This window comes from Euprymna scolopes, chromosome 3 (assembly GCF_053919585.1).
Source record: "Euprymna scolopes isolate OS-2025 chromosome 3, ASM5391958v1, whole genome shotgun sequence".
NCBI lineage: Eukaryota > Metazoa > Mollusca > Cephalopoda > Sepiida > Sepiolidae > Euprymna > Euprymna scolopes.
The window spans coordinates 84,006,556-84,032,054 of NC_136484.1; the positions used below are offsets into that span (position 1 = coordinate 84,006,556).

Below are 25,499 nucleotides of genomic sequence, written 5' to 3' on the forward strand. Positions count from 1 at the left end.
TGTCATAGTTTGAAGAAATTTGAACTAAACTGAGAAGAATACTTATTTTTAAAACCATATTTCAAATTTATAAATAATTTTTATTATCTGTAGTCATAAAAACTTTTTCAAATGTATATTTCCTTCAGATACTTTACTTTTTTTCTCTCCACAGCCAGCACCAATACTTTTGTTAACAGGACCAGCAGGTGTTGGGAAAACCACTACTCTCAAAGTACTTTCCAAAGAGCTTAATTGTCAAATCCAAGAATGGGCAAACCCTATAACTGCTGCATTCAACATGGATTCCGCCATGATAGGTATTATACTAAAAATTGTTTAAATTGACATTTTTCTTGCAATAATAGCTGAATAGTGGATAATACCAACATACCCGCGAATCTCATCAGAAGTCGGATCTCAAAATAATTCAAATCAATCGAATCAATTTGTTCTTTCAAAATTGATTAAACATGGTAATCTTGTATGTAAAATGCAATTGAAAGATGGAGAAGCAGCAATCATCGCATCTTTATTAATTAAATACCTAACAATTAATAGTAGTTAAATAGCTTTCTATACTAGCACCAGTATGTTATTAATCAAGGGAAATGGACTTAAGTTGTGGACTTAATAATTTTATTTAAAGACCTGAAACTGACACCACCCTTGTCATCCATCTTCCTTTTGCACTATTACTATTATGAAATTCTACAATCTTGACCTCTAACATTTTTTTAATGGCTTACCCAACTAGCTTTCTTTATTGAAGTGATATTCTATAAGTGAATATTTTATAAGAATATTTCCCTCTGTGTCTATTTTTATTTCCACTGCTTGAGTTCTACATAACTTTCATTCTAACCTTTTTATTTACTGAAGTAGCCTTCTGAAGTTGAAATTCACACACTCTAGTGTTTCTGTATTTTTCAATTCGATGTCATCATACATGATGCACCTTGATCAGCTTGAATCAATCACTTCTGATTACAGAGTTGTATTGGTCAGACACACATTCTCATTATACATGTAATAGACTAATGCCCTCTGTTTGATGGTTTCTACCCCCACTTATCCTAAATATTCCGTCCAAGTGGGTTTTTTATCATACACTCTATGCTCTTCATTTTTAATCTCCACTGACCTTTTCTCAATTTGGACTCCTGAAACAGGCTGGGTGTTGTCTAGCTACATCCTTTCTTTTTGTAGAGTGAATGAGACATCTGTAAAGTACTCAGTTAACTCTATTTGGGAGACCAGTTTGTTTCTCTTACCCAGTTCTTTATTAAAACAGCATTTAAAATATTTTTGTTGTAGAATTAATTTGTCACTGAAACAATATTTTCCTATTCCACTTGTGCCATTTTTACTGTGCAACACCACCACCAATATTCAAAGAAACCATCATTTCAATTTCTTTTAAAGAAATAGATGTTCTGAAACCAAAGCTGCCTTTAGGATTACCTGCAATCACTGCAAAATTGTTATAGAAAATGCAAGTGAGTTATATTCCAATCCATTAAGTCTAGAGTAACTTTGTTCTCATGATTTTTAGCAACTAACAAGCAGGGTTCTAAACTGATTCATGACCTTCATGACCAAACATCATCACTGGACCAGAGGTGATTTTCCTAGTATCTGATAAAACCACTTTTGTTAAGAAATTTGCATCAAATTTCACTCTTTGCAATGTACCTCCTGACTATGACTGAAAATACTTTGAGTGACATCCATCTATCTGTCTAGGATGTTGCTAAACTTATCAAGAACCTTAGTGACATCAAAACAATTGCCACTGACAACATTCCAATTGCAATGTTTAAAAAGCTGCAACCAAAACTAACTCTCATTTTTACAAAGCTGTCTGATTGTTGCTTAAAGGGAAAGGCTTTTCAACACCTTGGAAAACTTTTTCAGTCTGTCCAGTGTTTAAAAATACTGGAAGTTGCTTGAATTTGTGATGAATCAAGAAGTTGTCAATTACCTCAGCAAACACAGTCTATGGGTTTTATCCTGCAAGATAATCAGCTGATATGCATCAGTGAATCAATGACATCATTTCTAGCATAATAATTCTTAACATATAAAAGACCTTTGGCATAAAAATTTCTAGCCATAAAATGTCCTCTCAGCTATTAAATCATTTCTCTCTGATATGTTCATAAAAGTAGTTGTTGATGAAGTGTCAAACTCAGTATTAATGCTGGAGTGCCTTTAGGATCTATTTTGAACCCAATCTCTTGTTGATTTTCATCAAAGATTTCCAAATCACATTCTAAGATGATTTATCGACATTTACGCAGATTATACAACCATTTATAGATTTACACTTCAAAGAGAATTAATGATCAAAATCTTTTGGATTCTCTTTCTTCTAGAACATGTTGTGCTATGGGAAAAAAATCGCTGGTTACTTTTAATGTCTCTAAAACCAAGCGTCTCTCCTTTTACCACCATCACTCTGATCCTTTGTCCTAATTGAAATGAATGACTCTTACCTTAAGGAAGCTCCCTCTTTTGATAAGTTTCTAGGGCTGACCTTCACTTCAGACCTGAAATGGAAAACTTAACTTAAAATCTGTTGTCAAGATCACTGGAAAAATAGTTGGATTATTTTACTGTTCCAAAAAGGATCTCACTCTTAAAACAATTCTTTACTACCTATATAAAAGTTATATATGTCCCAAGATGAAGGACTGTTGCCAAATCTGAGGAATTGTTGCTCAGACCAACCTTTATTGCTTTGACAGAGTACAAAATCCAGTAGGGGGTGGGGGGTGAGGGGTTTCTCTTCTCTACAGCTTCTTTCTTACAGAAGAAATGTTTGCTAGTCTTTGGCTACTCTGTCATTATTTTCATGTTAAGTGCTCAACTGAGCTTCAATCTATGGTCCTCTCCTGTAAAACCCTTACAGAGCAAAGTTTCTTTCCTAAAATAATGTGGCTGAAGAATAAGAACCCTGGAAGTCGAGTGCTTCAAAGGGGGACAGTTTTTAATTGACACCAGTTGACTGCGCAACGCAGTTTCATTTGTAAACATACACAACCTGAGCTGTTTGTTTCATTCGTTGATTTTTAATATTAAGATTTAAAGAAAAATGGGTAGATATGCATTTTTTATATAGGGAGCGTTTTTTCTGGATGAAGCTTTCCTCTAAAAAACTAACATAATTTTTTTTTTTAAATGAATGTAATTTCTAGTTTTAAAATAAGTTCATTTTCTACGATTATTGTATTTCATTTTTTTTTTTAAGCATTTTAAGAAAAACATTAAATATTTGTTTTTTTAATGTAGGCTGCATTTTTAAATTTTTTTTTTTTATTCTCATGTACTTTTTGTATCTCTGTACTCTTCCATTTATTTTTCTTGATTACTAAATTTAAAATTTAGTAATTAAGGAAAAAGATTATTCTAACAAATTTGAAGGTTCTCGGACCTTTTTTAATTGATTTAATAATTTGAAATAATAAAAATGAGAACCATTCTTATGTTACCACACTATTTTTTCATTGTATTTTCAAGTTAAATTCAAATTTTATGATATTTTTGTTTATTAAATTGCTAGTACATAATAGGAACAAAACATCCTCATCATATTAAGAATGGTTTTTAAATATTATCATTTCAGTGCAGTAACATTTTTTTTATTTCAAATTATTTAATCAAATAAAAATTCTATGCAAAGGTAAATGAGAACCTTCAAATTTGTTAGAATATTTTTTAAATTTAGTGATATTTAAAATTTAGTGATATTCTGAAATAAGAGAAATCATTTTTGTTTTAATTTAATTATTTTGAATTTCGTTTGTTTACATAAAAAATGAAAATGTTTGTAAACTGCCGAGTTTTGTTTGTTTATTAAAAGTTTTGTAAATGAAACTAAAGATTTAATATTTGATGCATAAAAATTACCTAGGTATAGAAGGATTTCTCTTTCACTCACCGAAGATAATAAAAAGGAGCATCCAAAATTCTCATTTAAACACATCACAATCTCTACGTTTGTTTATTAAAATCAACGAATAAAATAAAACAATTCAGGTTGTGTATGTTTGTTGACAAGATCATTCTTAATATGGGGAGAGTGCTTAACTTTTATCTAACAAGTGGCCCACTGCTATGAATTCGAAATAGGGGCATGTGAGCTAGAAAAAAATGAGAGTAGAAACAGCAATAAAAAAATTACATGAGAACCAAGAAAAAAAATAAAAAATGTAGCCTACATTAAAAAATGTTTAATGTTTTTTTTTAATGTCTAAAAGCGAAAAAATGAAATTGAATAATCATAGAGAATGAATTCATTTTAAAACAAAAAATTACTTGATAGACACAATCTCTGTTTATTGAAAAGTTGTGTTAAAAAAAAGGACCCCCCCAAAACTGCACCCTACATAAAAATATATCCCCCCCCACCCAATTAAAAAAAAAAAAAATCTTTCCTTAGTATTTAAAATCAACGAATAAAACAAACAACTCAGGTTGTTTACAAATGACGTGTGTTGGTAGTCAACCAGTGTCAATTAAAAAGTGCCCCCTTTGAGTCACTCGACTTCCAGAGTCTTTATACCATACTTCATCTAATAATGTTTTTTGATTGTATATATAAAAAATAAAACAATTTTTGCCAGATGATACTTTGAATATGCATACAAAAAATAGCATAATATCAGAGCTGCTTTCTGGCTGACTATAGCAATCCCGTTTTCAAATCCAATGTAAACAACTTCTTGTAGAGCAATCCTCTTAAATAATTAGTTGCTAACCAGTTGACAACCATCATTACTAATCTCATCTGTTAAACTCAATAACCCTTATTCCAGAGTGGTGTTTGGGTCTTGATAAGTAGTGTAAAAAATTTTTAAAAAAAAACTATATTTCAACTGCGCAGAAGTAGGGAATATCTCAAATGCATGTGATTGCTTTAACCATAAATTGACAATTTCAAGCTGTTTTTGTTTTTTAACTCTTTTTATGATTTTTAAAGATTATGTGTTTTTATTTTTCTTAATTTCAGAATATACTAAATTAGGAGGATCTGGTTATCAGTCTCAAAAAATCTTATTCCAAGATTTCCTCCTTCGAGCAAATAAATACAGAAGTTTGAATATCTTTGGAGATGATCAGTATAAAAATAAATTAGTTTTAGTTGAGGTGAGTTAATCTGTTTGTTATATTTATTTTAAAGAATTTATATTATTTATTATAAAAAACATAACAATCTTAGGAAAAATGACTAATTCTTCTTTTTGGCATCAAGCTTTAGTTTTTTTATTTTTGGTTGCAATTTATATTAATATATATTTTATAAAGTGATTTCATTTTCAACAATGTGTATAGCAGCATGAAGACTTCTGCTTTGTGTGCATGTTAGATGTTTTTCAGTTCCATGCTTCTAGAAACAAAATTTCAGTTTCATTCACATTCAAACGTACCTTTGTTTTAGCATTTCAGTGTCGGGGTAGTAATAGTAGGCTATTGTCCAAAGGTCAAAATCACTCTAAGATTTTTGATTTTGTGACCTTGGTCTAGGGCAGAAGAAAAAATAGTGGCAAATCAATACCAATAGACTCTTGAACATGATACTTTTTCACAAGCATAAATGTGCTTTTTCTATTTACTTCAGTATACATGTGTTGTCATGCATTGGCTGCAGTTAAAAAAAGGTCTTCCAGTTGTCATAATAATTGGTTCATGCATGCATCCAAATATTCTCTACAATGAGATCAATGTTTAATTGTATCTGTTTATGCATCAGTCCACAATAGGTACATCAATAGCACATTAGACTGGAGAATTAAAGCTTTCTTTTTCAGTCACAAGTAGTAAAGGGATCTAGATTTTATTCCTTGAACCAAACATATTTCTAACATTTTAAACTTTTATTTTGCTTAAAAAAACCTTTTCACACAAAATCAACTTTGAACATTTTTTTACACAAAAAGCTAATTTAAGTGGAATTTAAAAGTGAAATTAGAACATATCAGTTGACGTTTTCAATATGAAAAAATCTATCATAGATTAACACACTTTGCTAAGACCAAACCAGATGTATTCTTGTCCTGGAATCCAACCAAGTTCACAATACAGGAAAACTTTAATATAGTTCAGTAGTTAATTGGGAAAAGGAAAATTAGTTTTCTGCACTTCTTTACTGACTTGGTGTTTAACAGGAAGAATAATGTCTTGATTAAAACTTATTTATGTATCTCCTATAGAAATTAAGTGTTAGGAAAATGTCTCTTGATTCCTGAAAAATTACATTGAAGTAAAATATTTAAAAAAAAAAACAAAAACAAATTTCCTTTTCAGGAAAAGCAATCAACATCCTGAAGTTGATATATTTTTCAAACTATATCTTCAATATGGCTCTCATTCATGTCAAAGATATGACTTTGATAAAACACTGACAAAGTTGAATCTTACTTCATCTGATTGATTGAATAAAAATGCGGTCATTACTGCATATATACATGAAATTAGTTATCAACTGCATGAGCGAGCATAAATTGTTTGGAAATGCATCACACCACTAAATGATAACCAAATTCATGTTTTTCATACTGTAGTTAATAGTGACAAAAATTAGCATGATCTCAAGAGATGTGATATCATGCTTTTATTATCAGATGACTTCTGACACGCTTTTCCTATTATTCCATGTGGAAGTCTTGATGATGAGCTCAATACTTGTATTAACATTTGTGTGAGTACATCAAGATAAACATTATCTACAAACATGCTTGTAGATTTCAATAGTGACCCAGTGCCATTCTACTTATAAAAATAGGTGATAGCTAAATTGCAACATTTTATTACTACAGGCATTGTATCAATTGTTTCATCGTTCACAGTACTTCAAGTTTACTCAAATATAGCCAAAGCAAAGTTTACTCAAATATAGCCAAGAACTATGTAAGTTGTGTATGGCTAATAGAGAGAGCAATTCTAGCTCCTAAAAATGGTAAGATATCTGTCATCAATCAACAACTATTCGATGAAATTCGAAGTAGAGAATAAATTTTTAGTTCTCTACATTCTACTCTTCATGATAACCAGGATGTATTATTGTTGTGGAGGGTTGAGAGGGGTGAAGGTGCCAGGAAACCATACAACTACTAAAGTAAACACAAGGCAAAGGAAAGTAACGTCTATAGCAAAGAAAAAGACAAACACAATCGGATATCATGTTTTATTGTTTACCAAGAAAAGAGTAAAATGTACAACAGTTGATTCAGAATCCGTGAGAACAGGCATCTCACAAGGTTGAGATTTTGTGTTCCTAAGGAAGGAACTGGTAGCTAGATGTTTGTGGACAATGGTACGGGTTGTCAGACGTCAGTGGACAATGGTATGGGTTGTCGCTCATCAGTGGGCAATGGTACGGGTAGTCGGTCATCAGTGGGCAATGGTACAGGTAGTCCGTTATCAGTGAGCAATGGTACAGGTAGTCCGTCGTCAGTGGACAATGGTACGGGTAGTCCGTCGTCAGTGGACAATGGTACGGGTAGTCCGTTGTCAGTTGACAATGGTACGGGTAGTCCGTCGTCAGTGGACAATGGTACGGGTAGTCCGTCGTCAGTGGACAATGGTACGGGTAGTCCGTCGTCAGTGGACAATGGTACGGGTAGTCCGTCGTCAGTGGACAATGGTACGGGTAGTCCGTCGTCAGTGGGCACTGGTATGGGTAGTCGGATGTCAGTGGTCACTGGAACGGGTAGCCAGATATGAGTGGAGATGAGGAGATGCTGCAGGTGTGAGCTGGAGTTGCTAGAGGCTGCTGAGCTTGATTCACTTGACTGAGCACTTCAAAGTCATTGTTAAAGAGGCTCCTTGCTGTTCTGACCATTTCCTGTGAAAGTCGCTTGTTTTATGAAAAAGTGTTCATGCTATAGTCAACTAACGCCAAAATACAAACAGTGCTGTAATTAATTTTAGATGAGTTTTCATACATGCAAAAATATCTGTGCCATTTATTGCATTTATATCTTATTCTTCGCCCAAAAATTAAATAAAAAGTGTACTATTTTGTTTCGTTGCAAAAATTGAATTTTGTGTTTTTTTCCTTTCTTGTTGAAAGGGTTGTTGCTGTTTTTAGCGCATGGTTGTGGCGTTTTTAGCACATGGTTGTGGCGTTTTTAGCGCATGGTTGTTGCGTATTTTCACCGACATGTTTTTGTTAACGAACATGGGAGTGGCGATTGATATCGGTTGATAAATTAAGAAATAATCATAATGGAATAAGAAATAGTTTTTTTTTTTTATCTTTTAGGGAATTTAAATTCAAATATAAATATGAAAGCATGCACCCCCCCCCTCACCTTCGGTGAGCGTGAATTTAAATTCAATAAAAAAATAAATAAATAAATAATAATAACAAATAAATAAATGCACTAGCGTTCGAGGCGTACACACACCCTCTCTCTGAAAATGCAATGCGCGAGAGAGCCCACTGTCAGCGAAGCTGATGAAAAGGGAAAGGGAGAGAAAGAAAAAGTGAAATCGATGCGGACGAATAAAGAAAGCAGTTTTTGAACTGAGCGTTTTGTCAACGGTGAAAAAAGGATAGCGTTCGTATAAAAAAATTGAGAGGCAAGAAAAAAAATGATAGAGAAGAAAAGGAGACTAGGGAGAGCAGTGAACAGTGTCAATGGACCGGTTGTTTTGTTTACGTTTGAGCGAATAATGAATCAAAAAAAAAAAAAAAAAAAAAAAAAACTCACTATGAGCCGGTGGTGCTCAGGAATGCCCAAAGCGCAGCATAAACAGATTCCCCTGAAATAAACAGGAGTTGAATTCTTTCGGACGAAAATGGATATCATGGAAAGTTCACGGCAAAGATATTAAAGATGAATAAGAAGAGGGTTGCAACGAACAAAAATATCGTCATGTCAACGGGTGTCCCCATTCAAGAAGAAACCAAACAGGAAAAATCTTGCGAATGATGAACTTTGCGGAGACATTATGAAACACGAAAGTCCAATTGGATAAAGTTAAGTAACTATTATGATTTCCCCATCCCGATATCCCCGCTCCTTGTCCTTGGCCGAACTGTCATACCATAATGGAAATGGTATATACATTTTCTCTTATATTATTTTTTGTTTGTTTGTCACCTTGTTTTCTTTTCTTTCTTTTGTGATGTTTTTTTTTTTATCATCCGACCTCACCCCAACCTATTGCGGTGTGATATTAAATTTAAGGATGCTGAATAAAATTTGTGTTTTAAGATTTTAGCGTTGTGTCATTCTTGCTTTGAGTTTGAATCGTTCGGAACAAAATGTGCTAATGAGAACCTCAGACAACGTGTCAAATAGGTCACAAATCGTGGACGACACTTTACTTGTCATTATTTTATTTTTATTTTTATATTGTGTTACGGACAACGTAGGGTGAAGCGCTGACCTAGAGTCATAAGATTCTTACCAGGGGACATCCACCCCGACTCAGCTTCATACTGGTCCGTAACAATATATATATATATATATATATATATATATATATATATATATATATTGTGTGTACACTGACATCAAACTGTGTACTTATTGTCTCTGTAGACACATGACGGTCCTTATACATGAAATTCTTTATTTGGCCAATCAATTCTGGTGTTCTGACTTCCTTACACCTCCCACTCATCTCATCATCCCTCAGAGACTTCCGGCCATCCTTTAATCTTTTATGCCATTCAAAAATTGATGCTCGATTCATGCAAGATGGTCCAAAAGCAATCTGAAGCATTTCATACATTTCTGTGGTATTTTTCCAAGTCTAAAGCAGAATTTTATTGCATATTGTTCTTCTAAAGTGTCCTCACATTCAAATTGCATTTTTGAAATTCACCAACTGTAACAACCAGGCTTTAATAAGGTGTATTCCAATTTCTGCTGTAGTTGTTCATTTGAACCTGAAATCATAAAAATTGGTCAGTCATCTCATTAGCTGTATAGCAATAACATACTGAATTTTCAAGCGTCTATGACAATTTTAAATGCCTGTACCAAAAATGTGTGGAAACTTATTGAAGGCACCTCATAGATAATCACCACACAAAATTTCAGCTTGATCATTTAAATAGCTTTGGAATTATTAATGTTTCTATTGTATAAATTTGAGAATTCTTCATACAATATACAGAAGTAAGACCCAGATAAAACTTTAGTACAACCTCACATTGTAAGGCCAAAGTATACTGCCTTACAGCAGACTTGTTTCCTTGCTTTATTTATGCATTTAGTTGTTTTTTTCTCCTCTTCAAGTTTTAATTTTTTGTTTTTGTTGATTTTTAGGATTATCCCAATACATTTTTTCAGCATCCATCCACTTTTCATGAAATTGTAAGGTTAGTTATCTTTGATTTGAACCCATTTCAGTAAAAAGCTTTGAAGTAAAATAACATTTTCATTTTATTACACTGTAATTTATTTTATGTTTATGAAATCTGTATTTTATTTGAATTCATATTTGGTTTCAAAGTAATATTTTTTCATAGTATTTATCAAAAAGTGTACATTATCTTTTTGATATTCAGGATTACTTATCATAGATATCCATTTCATATAATATCGTATTCATAATATTGTATCATTATTATATAATTATTGTATTCATAATGTTTTTGTTTTGTTTTCAATTTTTCAATTGTTGATAAATTGAGAAAACTGCCTAGTATGATAACAAAATCGAATAAAGATGAGAATTCAAAATTTAATAACTAAGAAAATAATTCTTATTAAATTTATTTAAGGGAAAAATAAAAACAAAAATTTGATAAAAAAGAAATAGGGAATAATGAACAGAAAAAAGTGTAAAATATCAAAAAAGTCACAGTTGATGAAACCTGAAAAAATGAAAGTCAAAGTAAATTTCATAAGTATTTGGAAAAATATACAATGACAATAGATTTTAATAAAAATATGAAAGAATTATAAGATAATAATAAATATTAAATGAAATGGAATAAAACCTGAATAAACATGTACTTTATAGAGGAGAAAAAGACATTTACCATTAAGAAAGAAGTGCTCTTATTTTAGGTGATATATCAGATAAAATTAAAATTAATCTGTTTTAGGGAGAATGAGGTAAAAAAGAGGATGTAAAAGCAATCTAGTTGGAGAAAGCTTTTGATTGACTATGGTTGACTAAATAGATTTTTATCTCAGAAATTCTATAGAAAGCTTTTATTCTCTGTAGTCAAACATGACATTCTGGTGCTGCCAGAAAATATGTAACTTTGAGTCATGTTAGAAAATGAGTGCGCTTTGTACAGTTTATTTATAATATTTGAATATTTTTTATTCAATTGATATTTAGAGTTTCTGTAGTTCCCAATGAAAGATGCTTATAGTTTAAGAAACTTTCCTAAATCATATTTGTAAAACTGATAAAAAAATAAAAAGCTCTGAAATGCACATTGGTGTCTGTCTGTGAAGAAATACCTCACACTTTTGTCTATGGATACATCATGTTAAATTGGCAGAAAGCAATACACAAATATATAAACACATTTCTGATTCATTAACTTGAAATTAAAAAAAAAAAAAAAAGTATTCTGGGATTTTCATTTGGAAATAATGTAAATTACAAGTGTTCATTCTTATTTAAATAAATTTTATGGTTAATGCAGACTAATCTTACAATCTTTTTCTATTTTAGAAAATATGTGCTTACAGGAAGTAAACCTCTGGTGTTTATTATCAGTGATTCAACACATGGAAATTCAAACGAAAGACTGCTTTTTCCCAAAGACTTTCAGGATGAGTTAAACATTCATCATATAAGGTAAAATTTATTTTACACTTTTTTAAGGTGTCAATTTTAATTTTTTTTACTATATGCATGTGTATAATATGATTATGTGTATAATGTGATTAAATACATTGCTATTATGAACATCCAACGCACATCTGAAAGAACTCCCGTCTGCCAAAAAAATACCATCAAATTAAATGAACATGATCCCGAGTAACACTGTCAAATTGAGAGAACATGATCCTGAGCACAAACGTAGCAACGTGCAACCAGAGCAATCCTCCTCAACTCATACGGAATGACCTATCAGCCCGTTTTCTATAGCCGTCAGGCAAAACCCAACTATCGCTGAGTACAGGATGGATCTAGCCCATTGGCAGACTCCCGATCTGCAACTGAAAGGTCTTGGATTTGCTCCTTGCGGCTTTAATTTTTGTTTTTAATTCCATTTTAGACTACACGCTCCCATGATCATTAAAGATCATTTCACATATAATCCTGTACCTAGATTGGCACATTGTGTTCTCTCTGCAGTCTTTGCATCGTCACCGGTTCACCTCCATTACTCTCTGGCTCAGCACCAGTATCCTCATCATCTACATGGATCACGTGTCTTAAGTCTAAAATATGTTGTAACATTCCATCAACACTCAAGTTGTTAGGGGATTGCACTCCCATAATCACCCCTCTTCACCAGTGTATCGTACATTAGAACGTTTCACCCAAACCTATTTGAATTCTGGTTGGTCCTTGCTTATCAATTTCTGGGGACATATCTCTTAGGTGCTTCCATTCATAATAAAAAATTAATCTATGTGGCACTGTGTCCTCTCTCTGTCCAACCTTAGGAGCCATGTTGTACCAGAATGTGGCTTCTCTGAAGGCACAAACATTGCTTTTATTTGCAGTTCAAATTCAGATATTAACTTTCCAAGCATTTCTAATCTTCACTTTCATTTCTCCAGCACCTTTTGTTCATATTCTTCCACTCTCTTCCACTGAATACAGTGGCTGAATGGGTTCTTATTTTGATATCTCATTCCTTATTTTATAGCTAAATTGATGCCCATTAGAATGGTATCTAATTCAGCCACATTAATATGATTATAATCATTATTTTTCCTCAACCGTGTTGCATTTTCCGCCACCATACCGCCAATCTCCACGATCATGCCTGTTGCAATAGTGCTCGCATCACACCACTCTTATGCTCGTTTCAGGTATGTGCCAAGCTCCAATAACAGGGTCCTCTTTTTTTTACCTCAGTTAGAATCTCTTGCATCACTTTGATGGTTTTGCAATCAACTTTGCCATCCCCGTCTACTTGATCTTATTCCAATCGCAGCCATTCAGCAATAGTGCCCAAACAATTTCCCATAGAAAATAACTCCCGCCTACTAATTTCTCCTCTCATTTCTAGAATCTCATTGCCTCTCCTGAACATCAATCCTCTCATCCTATTTTTCATAAACTTAAGGCCCAGTGCCGCTCCTCCATCCAGGGATTCTGGTGATTTAACTGCTAGCCCAGATCCTTTCAAATGTTGCTCAACTTCTTTTGTCAATATCTTTGTTACATCCGCCATTATATCATCGATGTATGAATCGGTGGCCTCTTTCGTTTTCTACCATAATCTTTGGTGCAACATTAAGTCTGAATCCTAACCGTGTTAGGCAATATGTTTTTCCTTTATAACAGACCAGCTGGTACTGCCATAGTTCCCCTGCCACATCTTTTCATCATACACATCTATTATGTCGCTCCCTGTATGACACGCCATAAAAGGGTTCAACTCACGAAACTGGCCTGACTTACCCTTTTGTGGCCTGAAACACTGCCATCAATGGTAACACACCTTTCTCTCTTCCATGGTAAAAGAATACAGTCCAATATCCATCTTTTCATCTCTTTCTCAAATTCTAAATTTTTCTCACTTTCCAGAGAATTCTTATAATACTGCACTCTATTCTGTAAAATGTATTCTCTCCCTTCCATTTTCGTCTTACTGTCCATTTATCTCCATCGAATTTTGCAAACATTCAGCTGATGGGCAGCTGCGGCACTGTACATTTACAAACTTCACTTCAGCTTTCTTTATAGTATACCCTTTCTAAGGCAATTGCTCTTGACATATCAAAGGCCTTTGATAGAGTATGGCATAAAGGTTTACTTCACAAGATCTCCAGCTACGGTATAGCTGGAAATGTCTTCTCAATTATTAAATCACTTCTCTCTGATAGGTTCATAACAGTAGTGTTTGATGGGCAGAAATTAGAAGCACAGTATTAATGCTGGAGTCCCTCAGGGGTCTATCCTGGGCCCAACTCTCTTCCTGATCTATATTAATGATCTTCCAAATAACATCCTTACATCATCTGTAGACATTTATACTGATGACACTACTATCTATGGTAGCACATCTAAGACCGTAAACGACCAAGTTCTCTCTGATCTTGAGCAAGTGGTACAATGGGGAAAGAGGTGGCTTGTTACTTTTAATGCAACCAAGCTTTTATCTTTACATCATTAACGCGCTGATCCCCATCTGGCATCAATTGAAATGAATGGCTCTTGTCTTGGGGAGGCCTCATGTTTTAGCAAGCTTCTGGGCTTGACCTTTACTCCTGATCTTAAATGGAACACATACATTAAATCCGTTGCCAAGGCCGCTGGAAAAATGGTGGGATCCTTCTATCGATCCAGTAGATATCTCATTACTGATGCAATTTTCTATCTATATAAGAGCCAGGTATGTTCAAGGATGGAGAACAATTGCCCTAGAAAGGTAGCCTCTGTCGAGAGATTCACTAATCCTATGAGATATAACTGTAAGCACATCTGTAGATCTAGCAGAACGGAAACCATATTGCATGTCACTAAGAAGGTTATTTTTGCTAAGATGGTTGATTACTTCTCTATTTAACACAGATTCCAGCAACTTACTCATGACGCACAGGAGACTTATTGGCCTGTACTGTGAGGGAGATGTGTGATCACCTAAATTCTTAAATATGGGGCATACTGATGAGATTTTCCAAGGTGACGGGAAGCAATTCTCCTTAAGACAACGTTTAAACAGTTTTGTAAGGATGGGCGCAAGTTCTGGTTGAAATCTTTTGAGTACTATAATTGGAATACCGTCTGGAATCAAGGTTTTTGATTAGCTTGGTAACATCATATACAGATATTTGTATATCACATAGCATGTTTTCTGATACAGGAGGAAATATTGGAGGTTGACAGCCTTGGTCGTAAAGGTTAGAATTAGTTGCAAAGTTCTTGGCAAAGAGTTTGGCTTTGTCTGATGCTGACGAGATTACCTCAGGTCCATTTATGAGAGTTGGGATAGAGCACATGCTTCTGTTCAAGATTCTGTTTGCTATTTGCCAAAACTGGTGGGAACCAAGCCGCTGCTCAGCTACTTTTGACTTGACGGATTGAGCATACAACTCTCTTGCGTTCTTTATTACTTTTTTACAGTGGTTGCTGGCAGTTCTGAAAGTGGCTTTAGTCTCAGTACATCTATTACATTGGAAGCAATGGAAAAAGTGATTTCTATGCGCAATGGCAGCAGCACATTCCGGAGAGAACCACGGCTGGCTGTTAGATTTTTGCTGGAATTTTTTTTAGAGTATGAAACGGTCTATACCTACAATTAACCATTCTGTCAGGCTTGATACTATAGAAGACACATCCTTTTTAAACATGGAATGCAGAGGTAGATCTGATATAAATGTGCAGAGGCTATCCCAGTCAGCCATAGAGTATCGATATACTATACGATAGAGAGGTACATCTGCGGACTTATTACATTTTATTTTTATCTTAACTGATACAACTGAGTGGTCGGAAGATCCAAGTGGAGACAGAACAAAAGCTCAACACAGTTCAGGGCAAGTTGTGAGAAAGAGGTCTAGGAGACTTGCATACTGGCCATCAGTATTGGGAACACTGGTGGGTTCATGAACAATCTAAGTGAGGTCATAAGAAATGGAGAAATCATGACAGAACATCCCCTCATCATCAGTCTTGTTTGAGTGAGTTAACCATTCCACATTGTGAACATTGAAGTCTCCACAGACATGAATATTAGCTGAAGGCTAAGCAGATAGAGCGTGGTCAATTTTCTCAGATATGCTTTTAAAGATAGTAAGTCCGCTGTTGTGGGGACGATAGAGAGCAAATATAAATGCAGTAGTGTGAGCAAGTGCAACCCAGAAGCACATATATAGGATAAGTTAGGATCTTCTTTGGAGATGTCCCTACCACATGGAAAACCATCTTTAATATAGGCACATATTCCATGCCTATGGCGATCTTGGGGGTCAGATTTGGAAGTTAAATTAGAGTATCCTTTAATTACAAACTCATCTAGGGAAATGGTCTGTCCAATGCCAGTTTCACTTGGAAATAATATGTCTGGTTTAGTCTCCTGTAATCGGGTTTCAACCTCTGGAAGATTAGAACGTAGACCCCTGATGTTAGAGAAGGAGACCTGGTAGTGGGGGTCTACGTTAGAAGTTGGAAATTCGGGTTTAATCGTGTGTTTTTTATTGAGACTTTTCATGATGGTGTTTTGGGATTTGTGGACTAGGTCAACAGACATGCCTGAAGCAGGGCAGAGAGGGAAAGTAAGAAAGAAATATAAATGAAGAATTTTTTTTTGTAGTACATGAAAAGGTATGAAATGATATTTATGCTTAGATCTTTGGAGAATTACTGTGTTCTGTGCTAAGACTATGCTGGCTTGATTATCACAGTTAATTACTATCGGAATTTTAGTTAATTCTTGTTCTAAAACAATCTTTAGAATAGCTTTATGTGCAGAATGTGTAAGCGCAATAAATTCTGCCTCACAAGTAGAGAGAGATACAATCTGCTGCTTTTTAGATTTCCATGAAATAATAGGCCCATTTTTTGATCGTCTAAAACAATATCCAGTTAAACTTTTTCGATCTTCGTTTCCTCAATCTGAATCTGAATACCCCTTTAATTTTAGGGGACTTGTTGATTTTCTGAATACTAAATTATGTTCTTTATTTTGTTTCAAATCACAAAGGACTTGTTTAGCTCTGTTTAAATCCTTCATTGTCAGTCTTCATAATTTTTGTGATAGTTTTGTTACTGTGTAACATATGTCAGGTCTCATAGCAGTCATTAAGTATATAAGACTTTCTATTATTTTTCGGTATAGTTTATCATCAATTATTTCAGATTCTGTGTCTATTTTTATTGATATTATTTCCGACCAGGGTAGAGTGTTTCTTGCATTCCAAACTTTAATAGAATGTTATCAATGTACCTCGATTGACTCATTTTAATAATTCCTTTTTCATGAGTAAACTGTATGTCCAGAAACCGTGATATCTTGCTGTTGTTGCAAAGAAAAAGAAGAGTACACAAAACCTCAGCTCACTGCAGCAGCATCGTTGTCGTCCGTCAGTACTTTCTGTAGACTCGTTTTCACCTCAGTCCCATCTGCTCCAGTGGCCTGTTTTTATAAAGGACAGAGTCCTCTAAATTAACATTCTGCGAGACTGCATTGTTATATAAGGCCGCAGGCGCCATCTTGGACCCTTTTCAGCATCATAACGCTGCGTCGGCAAAGCGCACACTGAGGCCGTTTAAGAGGTAAGCCTGTGTTCCCACAATTTTCGCCACACTCCTCCCTGATATCATCACAGAGAGGGAAGGGACGTGGTGGCCTTTTTCTTCGGGTGCTTCTTTGGAGAGGGGGACCGGGGGCTTCGTCATCGCATATGCTTTCGTCCTCGGTTTCAGGATCGGTGAACCTAAGGCTGCTAATCTCAGGGTCGCTTTCCGATGACTTTGGCATAACCCAGAATGATGGTGCACTGGTCTCTGATCCAGTCTCGCTCTCATCGCTGAATGGCAGCTGCGCTTGTGTTGATCGAAGATCCTTGATGTGATGGGGCACTCCGTCAACCCGCACCGAGTGCGGGCTGATCACCTCAGTAACACGCCCGGTTCTGTAGCGTGTGGTGCACTTGCAGCGGGAGTTCTTAACCCAGACGACATCTCCCTCTTTGATACTCTCTCTCATCGCCTCCGGCTCGGGCAGTGGGCTGGTCTCCATGCCTCTCACCCTGACATGGTACTTTGGCTGGCGCAGTAGAGGGTGAAATGTCGTCCTTAGGGGTGGTGTTATACCAATAGACCGCCTCGGGCATTGTACACTCCTTCCTAGCTGCAATGGTTTTGATGGTCCTGTAGTTTCTCTCAATAATTCTATTCCCGCTAGGCACATGTCGATGAGCATCAAAAAATGCCGTTGTGATGAGTTACATCCATTACGAGCATAACTGTCACATGTTAGATGCAGCGGTTTTATGTGAGTGTTACATTCAGGTATATTGAATAGTGGTGTGATATTTAGGTGTATGCATATAAGGCATCGCGGATTATTGCATCTATAATTGCCATTTTGTTGTGTGTCCTGTGTGCGTTTGCAGGTGAGTATGGCTGAGAGATTGGGTGGTTGTTTGATCACATTAATTGGTGGAAGGTGAAATATAGACTTAATAGTGGAGTTATTTTTTAGGTTGTTGTAAGTTTTTTTTAGGTGCGTTGTAATTTTATGCATAAAACCACTGCGTCTAACATGTGACAGTTCTAATGTGATATATTACATATACTGCTTCATTTGCAACAATGGAGGATATATTGGCGAAACTCTGACACGTTTTCGAATCCGCCTAAACAATCATAAGACGACAATCAGACAAAAATCCCTCACCCCACTAGCAAACCACTTCAATTTACCTGGACACACTATAGACAATATTAGATGCTTCCTAATAGACTCAAATTTCCCATCAACAATAATACGAAAACAAAAAGAAATACAATGGATCATCTGACTAAACACTCATAAGACAGGTCTTAACACAGACCTTGGCCAACTTAAATTCTACAAATACTTCAAAAAATAATTAGGTAACACAATCACCTACTCATACATATATACTTATACGTATGTATTAACCTGTTCTTGTTCTATATTGATTTCAATATGTATATTACATCTTTTCGTTTTATAGCTAACACATGCATTATTCTCTTGTTATTCTTATTATTACTTTATTTATCTTCATTATTATTTTTATTATTATTACTGTTATTATTATTATTATTATTACTACTATTATTTTCATTATACCTAATCGTCTATCTGCACCATTTTCCTATATATACACCATTTTCCTATATATATATATATATATGTGACCTTGGTAACGTGGTCCTTACATGCCCTTGACCTCTGATCGCTGCCCAGTTATGATCTGCACCCTGGTCGGTACAGTTAGTTAATATAATATATATTTCGGAAATTCATAAAAGAAGTATTTACAGCATATACATAGAGTTGACAATTAATTCAAGCAAGCAGTTAGTTCTACAACTGAGCTTCTGTTGTTGAAATACCTGGTCGGTATCGCGGACTTTGCGTAATTCTCGTTAAGTAATCTACACATTATAAGCGTTGAGTTATCAGGCAACAAGCGAGGGGGAGAGAGAGAGAGGTGATTCTGCCGAGACTTATCTCTCTTCTTCTGTTCTTCTGTTCTCTCTTACTCTTTTCCTTCTGACTTAATCTCTGATTTTTCATTTCTTTTATAATACAATTATGGAATGATGACGACACCCATGTTCGTCATCGACCAATCAAATTGCTTGATTATAATTCGACGGGGCCTTTTCTCATTGGTTGATTATACTTCGACAGGGCCCTTTTTCATTGGTCCATTTCCAAAATTGGATTGACTCCTCCCTTTATTAACGCCCAACTTACACGTTGTATTAATTAACTCCTCCCTGGCTTACTAATGGAATTTTTTCCATATCCAGGAAAATTATTTTTCCTTTGACTTAAAGCAAATCACGCGATTTTATTTGTTTTAAAATTATCTATTGATCTCACTTTTCGCTTTGATAATTCAAAGGAATTTTAGTTTATCTTTGAATTAAGTTCTGGTTGTCGGCCATTCTATTATATCAGACATTTTGTTTACGTCAAAAGACCAAGATGCATTTGTCGCTTTGAACTTATCGGACAACACATTTTCCCATCCGAGCAAAAATATTTCATAACTCAATTTTCGTTCGACCTGATTCACCAAATGACAATTCTCGATACGTTATTTTATTGTTTTGAAATTTCGGACAATTCATTTTTTTTCCTCTTCTTTGTTCTAAACATAATGCCGAGTCACTGCGTGTGTTTCTCTTAGATCAAAAACAACCCGACTTTTCAACTTGTCAAATTCACAGGTCAACTTTGGCTCATAGTTTTGCCAATTGCGGGTGTGAAATCCCCACCCCTCCGGCTACTGTACCACTATGATTCCGGCCATCGTAGATCAAAAATATTTTATGCATTCTTTTTCGCTTTTGAAGTCTAGAATGTGATTCAACTTTTCGCTACAAAGGCACTCTTGCCGCCGCCATTTCAACAACAGACTTAGCTCAGAATTTATTCACAAATAAAAATTAATAATAATTTTTATTCCTTCAACCCGATTATCGTCCGGGAACAAAAAATTACTTTTAACTAAAAGAAACGTCACATCAACCCTACAGGTCTGATGTGGCCTCTCTTTAGTGTTACATATATATATATATATATATATATATATATATGTTTACTTCATATCCCTACTTATTCACTCACTTTATTTTATATATGTCTTTAAATAGTAATTGATATTTGTGTTTGACTATATAAGTATGTGCATATGTGCCTATGTATGTGTTTATATGAGGATGTGTATACATATATCTGTAGAGATATGGTTTTATATTTTTTGTATATATGTGTGTATATATGTGTATGTACGTTCCTGTCCATGTAATGCATAATTATGTTGATGTGCACATCTTTATGCTGCCTTACATGCTCTTGTATTTTGTTTTATGCTTATATATTTGTATATGTATGTATGTGTATTTGTATATTCTATATGTGTGTGTATATATATATATATATATATATATTCATGTGTATGTGTATATATGGTATGTGTGTACATGTGCGCATATGGGTATGTGTGCATGCATGTATGTATGCATATGGGTGCACGTATGCATGCCTGGACCTGTACATGTCATTGTATGCATATACATGTGTATGGATATATATGCTTGTATGTGTGTGCATGCGTGCATTTCTGTTTATACATATTATTATTTGTATATGCATTATATGTATGTGGGGTGCATATATTATATACATATGGTCGTTGAATATGACTATGTATTGGTATGTATGCGTATATATTGAGGTTAATTGTGCATGCATATATATATCTATACTCTTATGCACATGTTTTTTATGTAAAAGCTACTATTGGTCTATGGTTTAAATATAAATATTATTATTTATATTATTATTATTATTATTGATATTTTATAAATATTGTCTTTATTATCAATACACACAGAGTGACTTTTGAGCCAAAAGCACATACATTTAATTACCTGTTCTGATATTATCCTCGGTCTGTGTATGAGAATTCCTTCAGGTCTGAGACAATTTTCCTTCAGGACCAAGACTATTTGTATTCTCATTTAATTAACTAATATTAATTTTATTATTATTATTATTATTATTATTATTATTATTATTATTATTCATTTATTTATTTATCTATGTTTGTCCCATTGTTATTGAGGGAGAGACGGAATTTACTCACCATTAAAAAAGCCGACATCTTCTCTAACTGCCCTCTTCAGTAGTTTTATTATTATTATTCATAACTAATGATTACATTATTTTTACCGTTCAACAATTTCATTTCTATTCCATTATACATATTGAAATCAATTGCGTCTCATTTTTGCCGTTGAAATTAAACCCTTTTACGTTGCAACATTAAAAAAATATTTAGAAAAACACAATCTTCTTCCATGAACGGCTAAAATGATTCACGTGAACTTTTTCGAACATGATTGCTAGGAATGAACGCTGTCCACGCTACAAATATCCAGTTCTTTCAACGTTTTTCTTTTTCTTTTTCATTTCGATGCTTTTTGTGACCAAGAGCGGAGGTCCGCTTGAAATATAAAAAATAACAATAAAAATATTAAATACTATTGGATTGTGTAGTGGACTTTCAGTCAGCGTTCAAGTTGTGGATAACTTGGCAAAGACTAAAGTTACCTCTCATGAAAGAGGAGAACTATTTATGGCACAATGGGAGATTCCATTGTGCGCACATGGGCCAGTCTATTCTTTGGATTATGATTGGCTGAATCACCTGATTGGATATGCTTGTACATAAATACAAGCCCTCAGTTCAGCTCAATCTGGTGTCAGTCTTGCGCATAAGCTGGACCCTTGGTAAGTGTTGCTGCTATTATTATTATTGTTGTTGTTGTTGTGTGTTATTGACTACTACAGTTCTTTTGATTATTCTACATCTCCCCTCTTCCCCCCCCCCCACGAGTAGGCTGGGTTGTATGAGAGGTGTATCTCTCTTTTAGGCCTAGTTTGTTGTGTGGTAGTAACCTAGAAAGAGCTCGGGGAAAGTGCTGATGGTCGAAAGCATGGGGATATATGTGTGGTTTGTTGTTGGGGTTTGGTTGCTGTGTATGTGCTATTACAGGGAGACAGTGGGAGATGCAAGAATGTAGTATCGCTTGAGGGAATTGTTGGTCCTAGTGTTGCACTTGGTATTGGGGTTGTTGCAGGCTTGAGTTCGCATTTTCTGAGGAAACGGCGGTTCCTAAATGTGATCCTTCTGGATCCGTTAACCCTGATTCGGTATTGTCGATCTGGTAGGGAACTGATGATTTTGCCCGTTGTGTTCCATCTGCGATTGACTGGATTTTGGATGGCCATGGTGTCACCAGCTTGTAACGGTGGAAGGTTGTGGGTATATTTATTGTATCTTTCTATATATTATAACAAAAATTTAAGCTTTTTAATAAAAATGTTTATGAAATGTTTTTTATAATAAAACATCAGGTGTTGGTAATGTTTTTTCACATCAAACATAAAAATAGAACTGTTATAAAATATTTATGGACTGTTTTTTCTTTTTTTATATTTTTTATATTTATGAATTGTTTTGTTTTTTTTACAATAATATGTTGATAAATATATTAAAAAAACACATTTCATAAATATTTTTAAACAAAATCTCATTGGAAAAAAAAAACAGTTCACAAATATTTTTTATAACAATTATATTTTTATGTTTGATGTAAAAAACATTACCAACACCTGATGTTTGACTACAAAAAACAGTTCATAAACATATTTTTATTAAAAAGCTTAAAATGTTGTTATAAAAGTTCAAATAAAAACTGTTTGAATAAAACTTTTATTTTTATATTTGCTTTAAAAAAAAAAACTATATTATATACAGCGTTGGTCATCCGTACCTTAAAATTTGTTTGATGTCACTTCCGCAAGATGGCTTCGTAAACAAAGAAGTAAGGAAAGCATAAGTTTTTAATAAAATATAAGTTTTGATTGCATATTTTACTTTGCGTAGATTTTCCAATAAAACTATTTTTACATATTACATCAATAATAAAATCTGACATGGAAGTTTTGATGAAATTTCTCATATTTATCAAATCTTCATCTAAAATCATATTTCGTGATTTCTCATATTAGACATTTTCATTTTATTGTTGATTCATTTTTTTTTTTCTTTTTATAGTTTTAATCCTGTTGCTCTGACAATCCTAACCAAAGTTCTTACACGCATTGCAAATCAAGAATCTACCAAGGCAAGTCAAAATACCTTTAAATAATCCAATATGAAAACAATTAAAAAGTCAAATTTTTTCATTTCAATTTTTTTAATTAGTTGAAATTAGTTGGGGAGCATCCAAAATTTCTCATTTAAAAAATCATGATCTCTACATTCGTTTATTAAAATGATTTCTCGCCATTTTTTTGTTTAAATAAATCTTTCAATCAACAAATAAAACAAACAACTCAGGTTGTATATGTTTGGTGACAAAATCATTCTTAATATGTGAACAGTGTTTAACTATTCTGCACTTTCATCTAATTGCTACGAATTTGAAATAGTGGCGTGTGAGCGAGAAAAAACAAGATTAGGAACAGGAATACATAAAATAAATAAAAATTGCTCGACATACAAGATAGAGCAAATAAATCAAATTTTAGTCATTCAATAAATTTTAAAATTTATGACGTGAAATAGTTAAATTTTTATTTATTTATTCATTTCATTTTTTATTTTTTTATTTTTAATTTTAATTTTAATTTTTCAGTTTTTAATTTTGATTTTTCATTTTCTCTTCATTTCATTTGCTTAGCCTGTCTACAGAAAGTGGTTTTATTTTATTTTATTAACAATTTGAAATTATTTTGGAGTGGAATTTGAAACTCATGTTCTATAATTATATAAAAATATTAAATATATAAAATTATATGTTTATTAATAAACAGATCCACCAGACCTATATAATAATTTATTTACTGGACTCATTATATAAACAAAGAAAATTTCCCGGAAAATGCCTACTTCAGCTTGTGATGTGGATTACTCAAAATACAGATTGGATCCCATTACCTCACTGTTATCAAAGACATTCACTTCAGATTTTACCATGCAATTTAGATGTGAATTTCGATATCCTTTTAATAACTTCCCTTACTCTATGATATTTAAATACTTAAAAAAAAACTTTTAATTGTGATTTTCCATGTCTCACTGACTTTAGCAAATAAGGTGTAAACCATTATAATTATTTGCTAATATATTCTCTCCTCTGAAGACATCGAAATCCTATAGGATAAGGAGTTATAATATTTCAAATGTATTCTATTTTTTGTCTTACATAGAATAATAAAAAAAAAATTTTTTTGATTTGAAATTTTACCATTTCACGTCATAAATTTAAAAAATTTATTAAATGACTAAAATTTTATATATATATATATATATATATATATATTACATTTAGTAATAAGTAGGACTAATACACATCTGGACAAGACAATATTTAAAGCTTTCAGAATACATACATGGAATAACAGGTTAACATAATTTTGATTAATAATCAGTCATGCGCTAGTCTTTTGGGAGTTGAATGTTTACTCCTTAACTACAGGTGATAATAACTAAGAATAACATAAAATTAACACTTTTATCTGATTATGATTTAAAGAAGGATTAATCTACCTTCAGTGCATTAAGTAAATGGCTCAGTTCTAAATTCCATACGTTTTTGAGTTTAACCATTAGATCTTTACGTTCTAAAAGATTGAAGAAGATTGAAGGTTACATTGGTTGAAACATTGCAGATATAATAACAAAAATGAGAATATAATATAATATATAAAATATATAATATAAAAATTGCAGATATAATAACAAAAATGAGAATATAATATAATATATAAAATATATAATATAAAAATTGCAGATATAATAACAAAAATGAGAATATAATATAATATATAAAATATATAATATAAAAATTGCAGATATAATAACAAAAATGAGAATATAATATATAAAATATATAATATAAACATTGCAGATATAATAACAAAAATGAGAATATAATATATAAAATATATAATATAAAAATTGCAGATATAATAACAAAAATGAGAATATAATATAATATATAAAATATATAATATAAAAATTGCAGATATAATAACAAAAATGAGAATATAATATATAAAATATATAATATAAACATTGCAGATATAATAACAAAAATGAGAATATAATATATAAAATATATAATAT

The 25,499-nt window shown here is 33.2% G+C and overlaps 1 protein-coding gene across 4 annotated transcripts in view; it reads left to right on the forward strand.

The window, feature by feature from the left end:
• The window catches only part of LOC145256644 (cell cycle checkpoint protein RAD17-like), a 113,237-nt gene that overhangs the window by 27,006 nt on the left and 60,732 nt on the right, over nt 1-25,499 (forward strand). For all 4 annotated transcript variants that reach the window (XM_080115591.1, XM_080115593.1, XM_080115592.1 and 1 more), the window contains 5 exons: nt 155-299; nt 4,994-5,130; nt 10,269-10,321; nt 11,638-11,763; nt 23,424-23,493. In XM_080115591.1, coding sequence (XP_079971717.1) covers nt 155-299; nt 4,994-5,130; nt 10,269-10,321; nt 11,638-11,763; nt 23,424-23,493 — 531 coding nt within the window. The remainder of the gene's footprint in view (nt 1-154; nt 300-4,993; nt 5,131-10,268; nt 10,322-11,637; nt 11,764-23,423; nt 23,494-25,499) is intronic.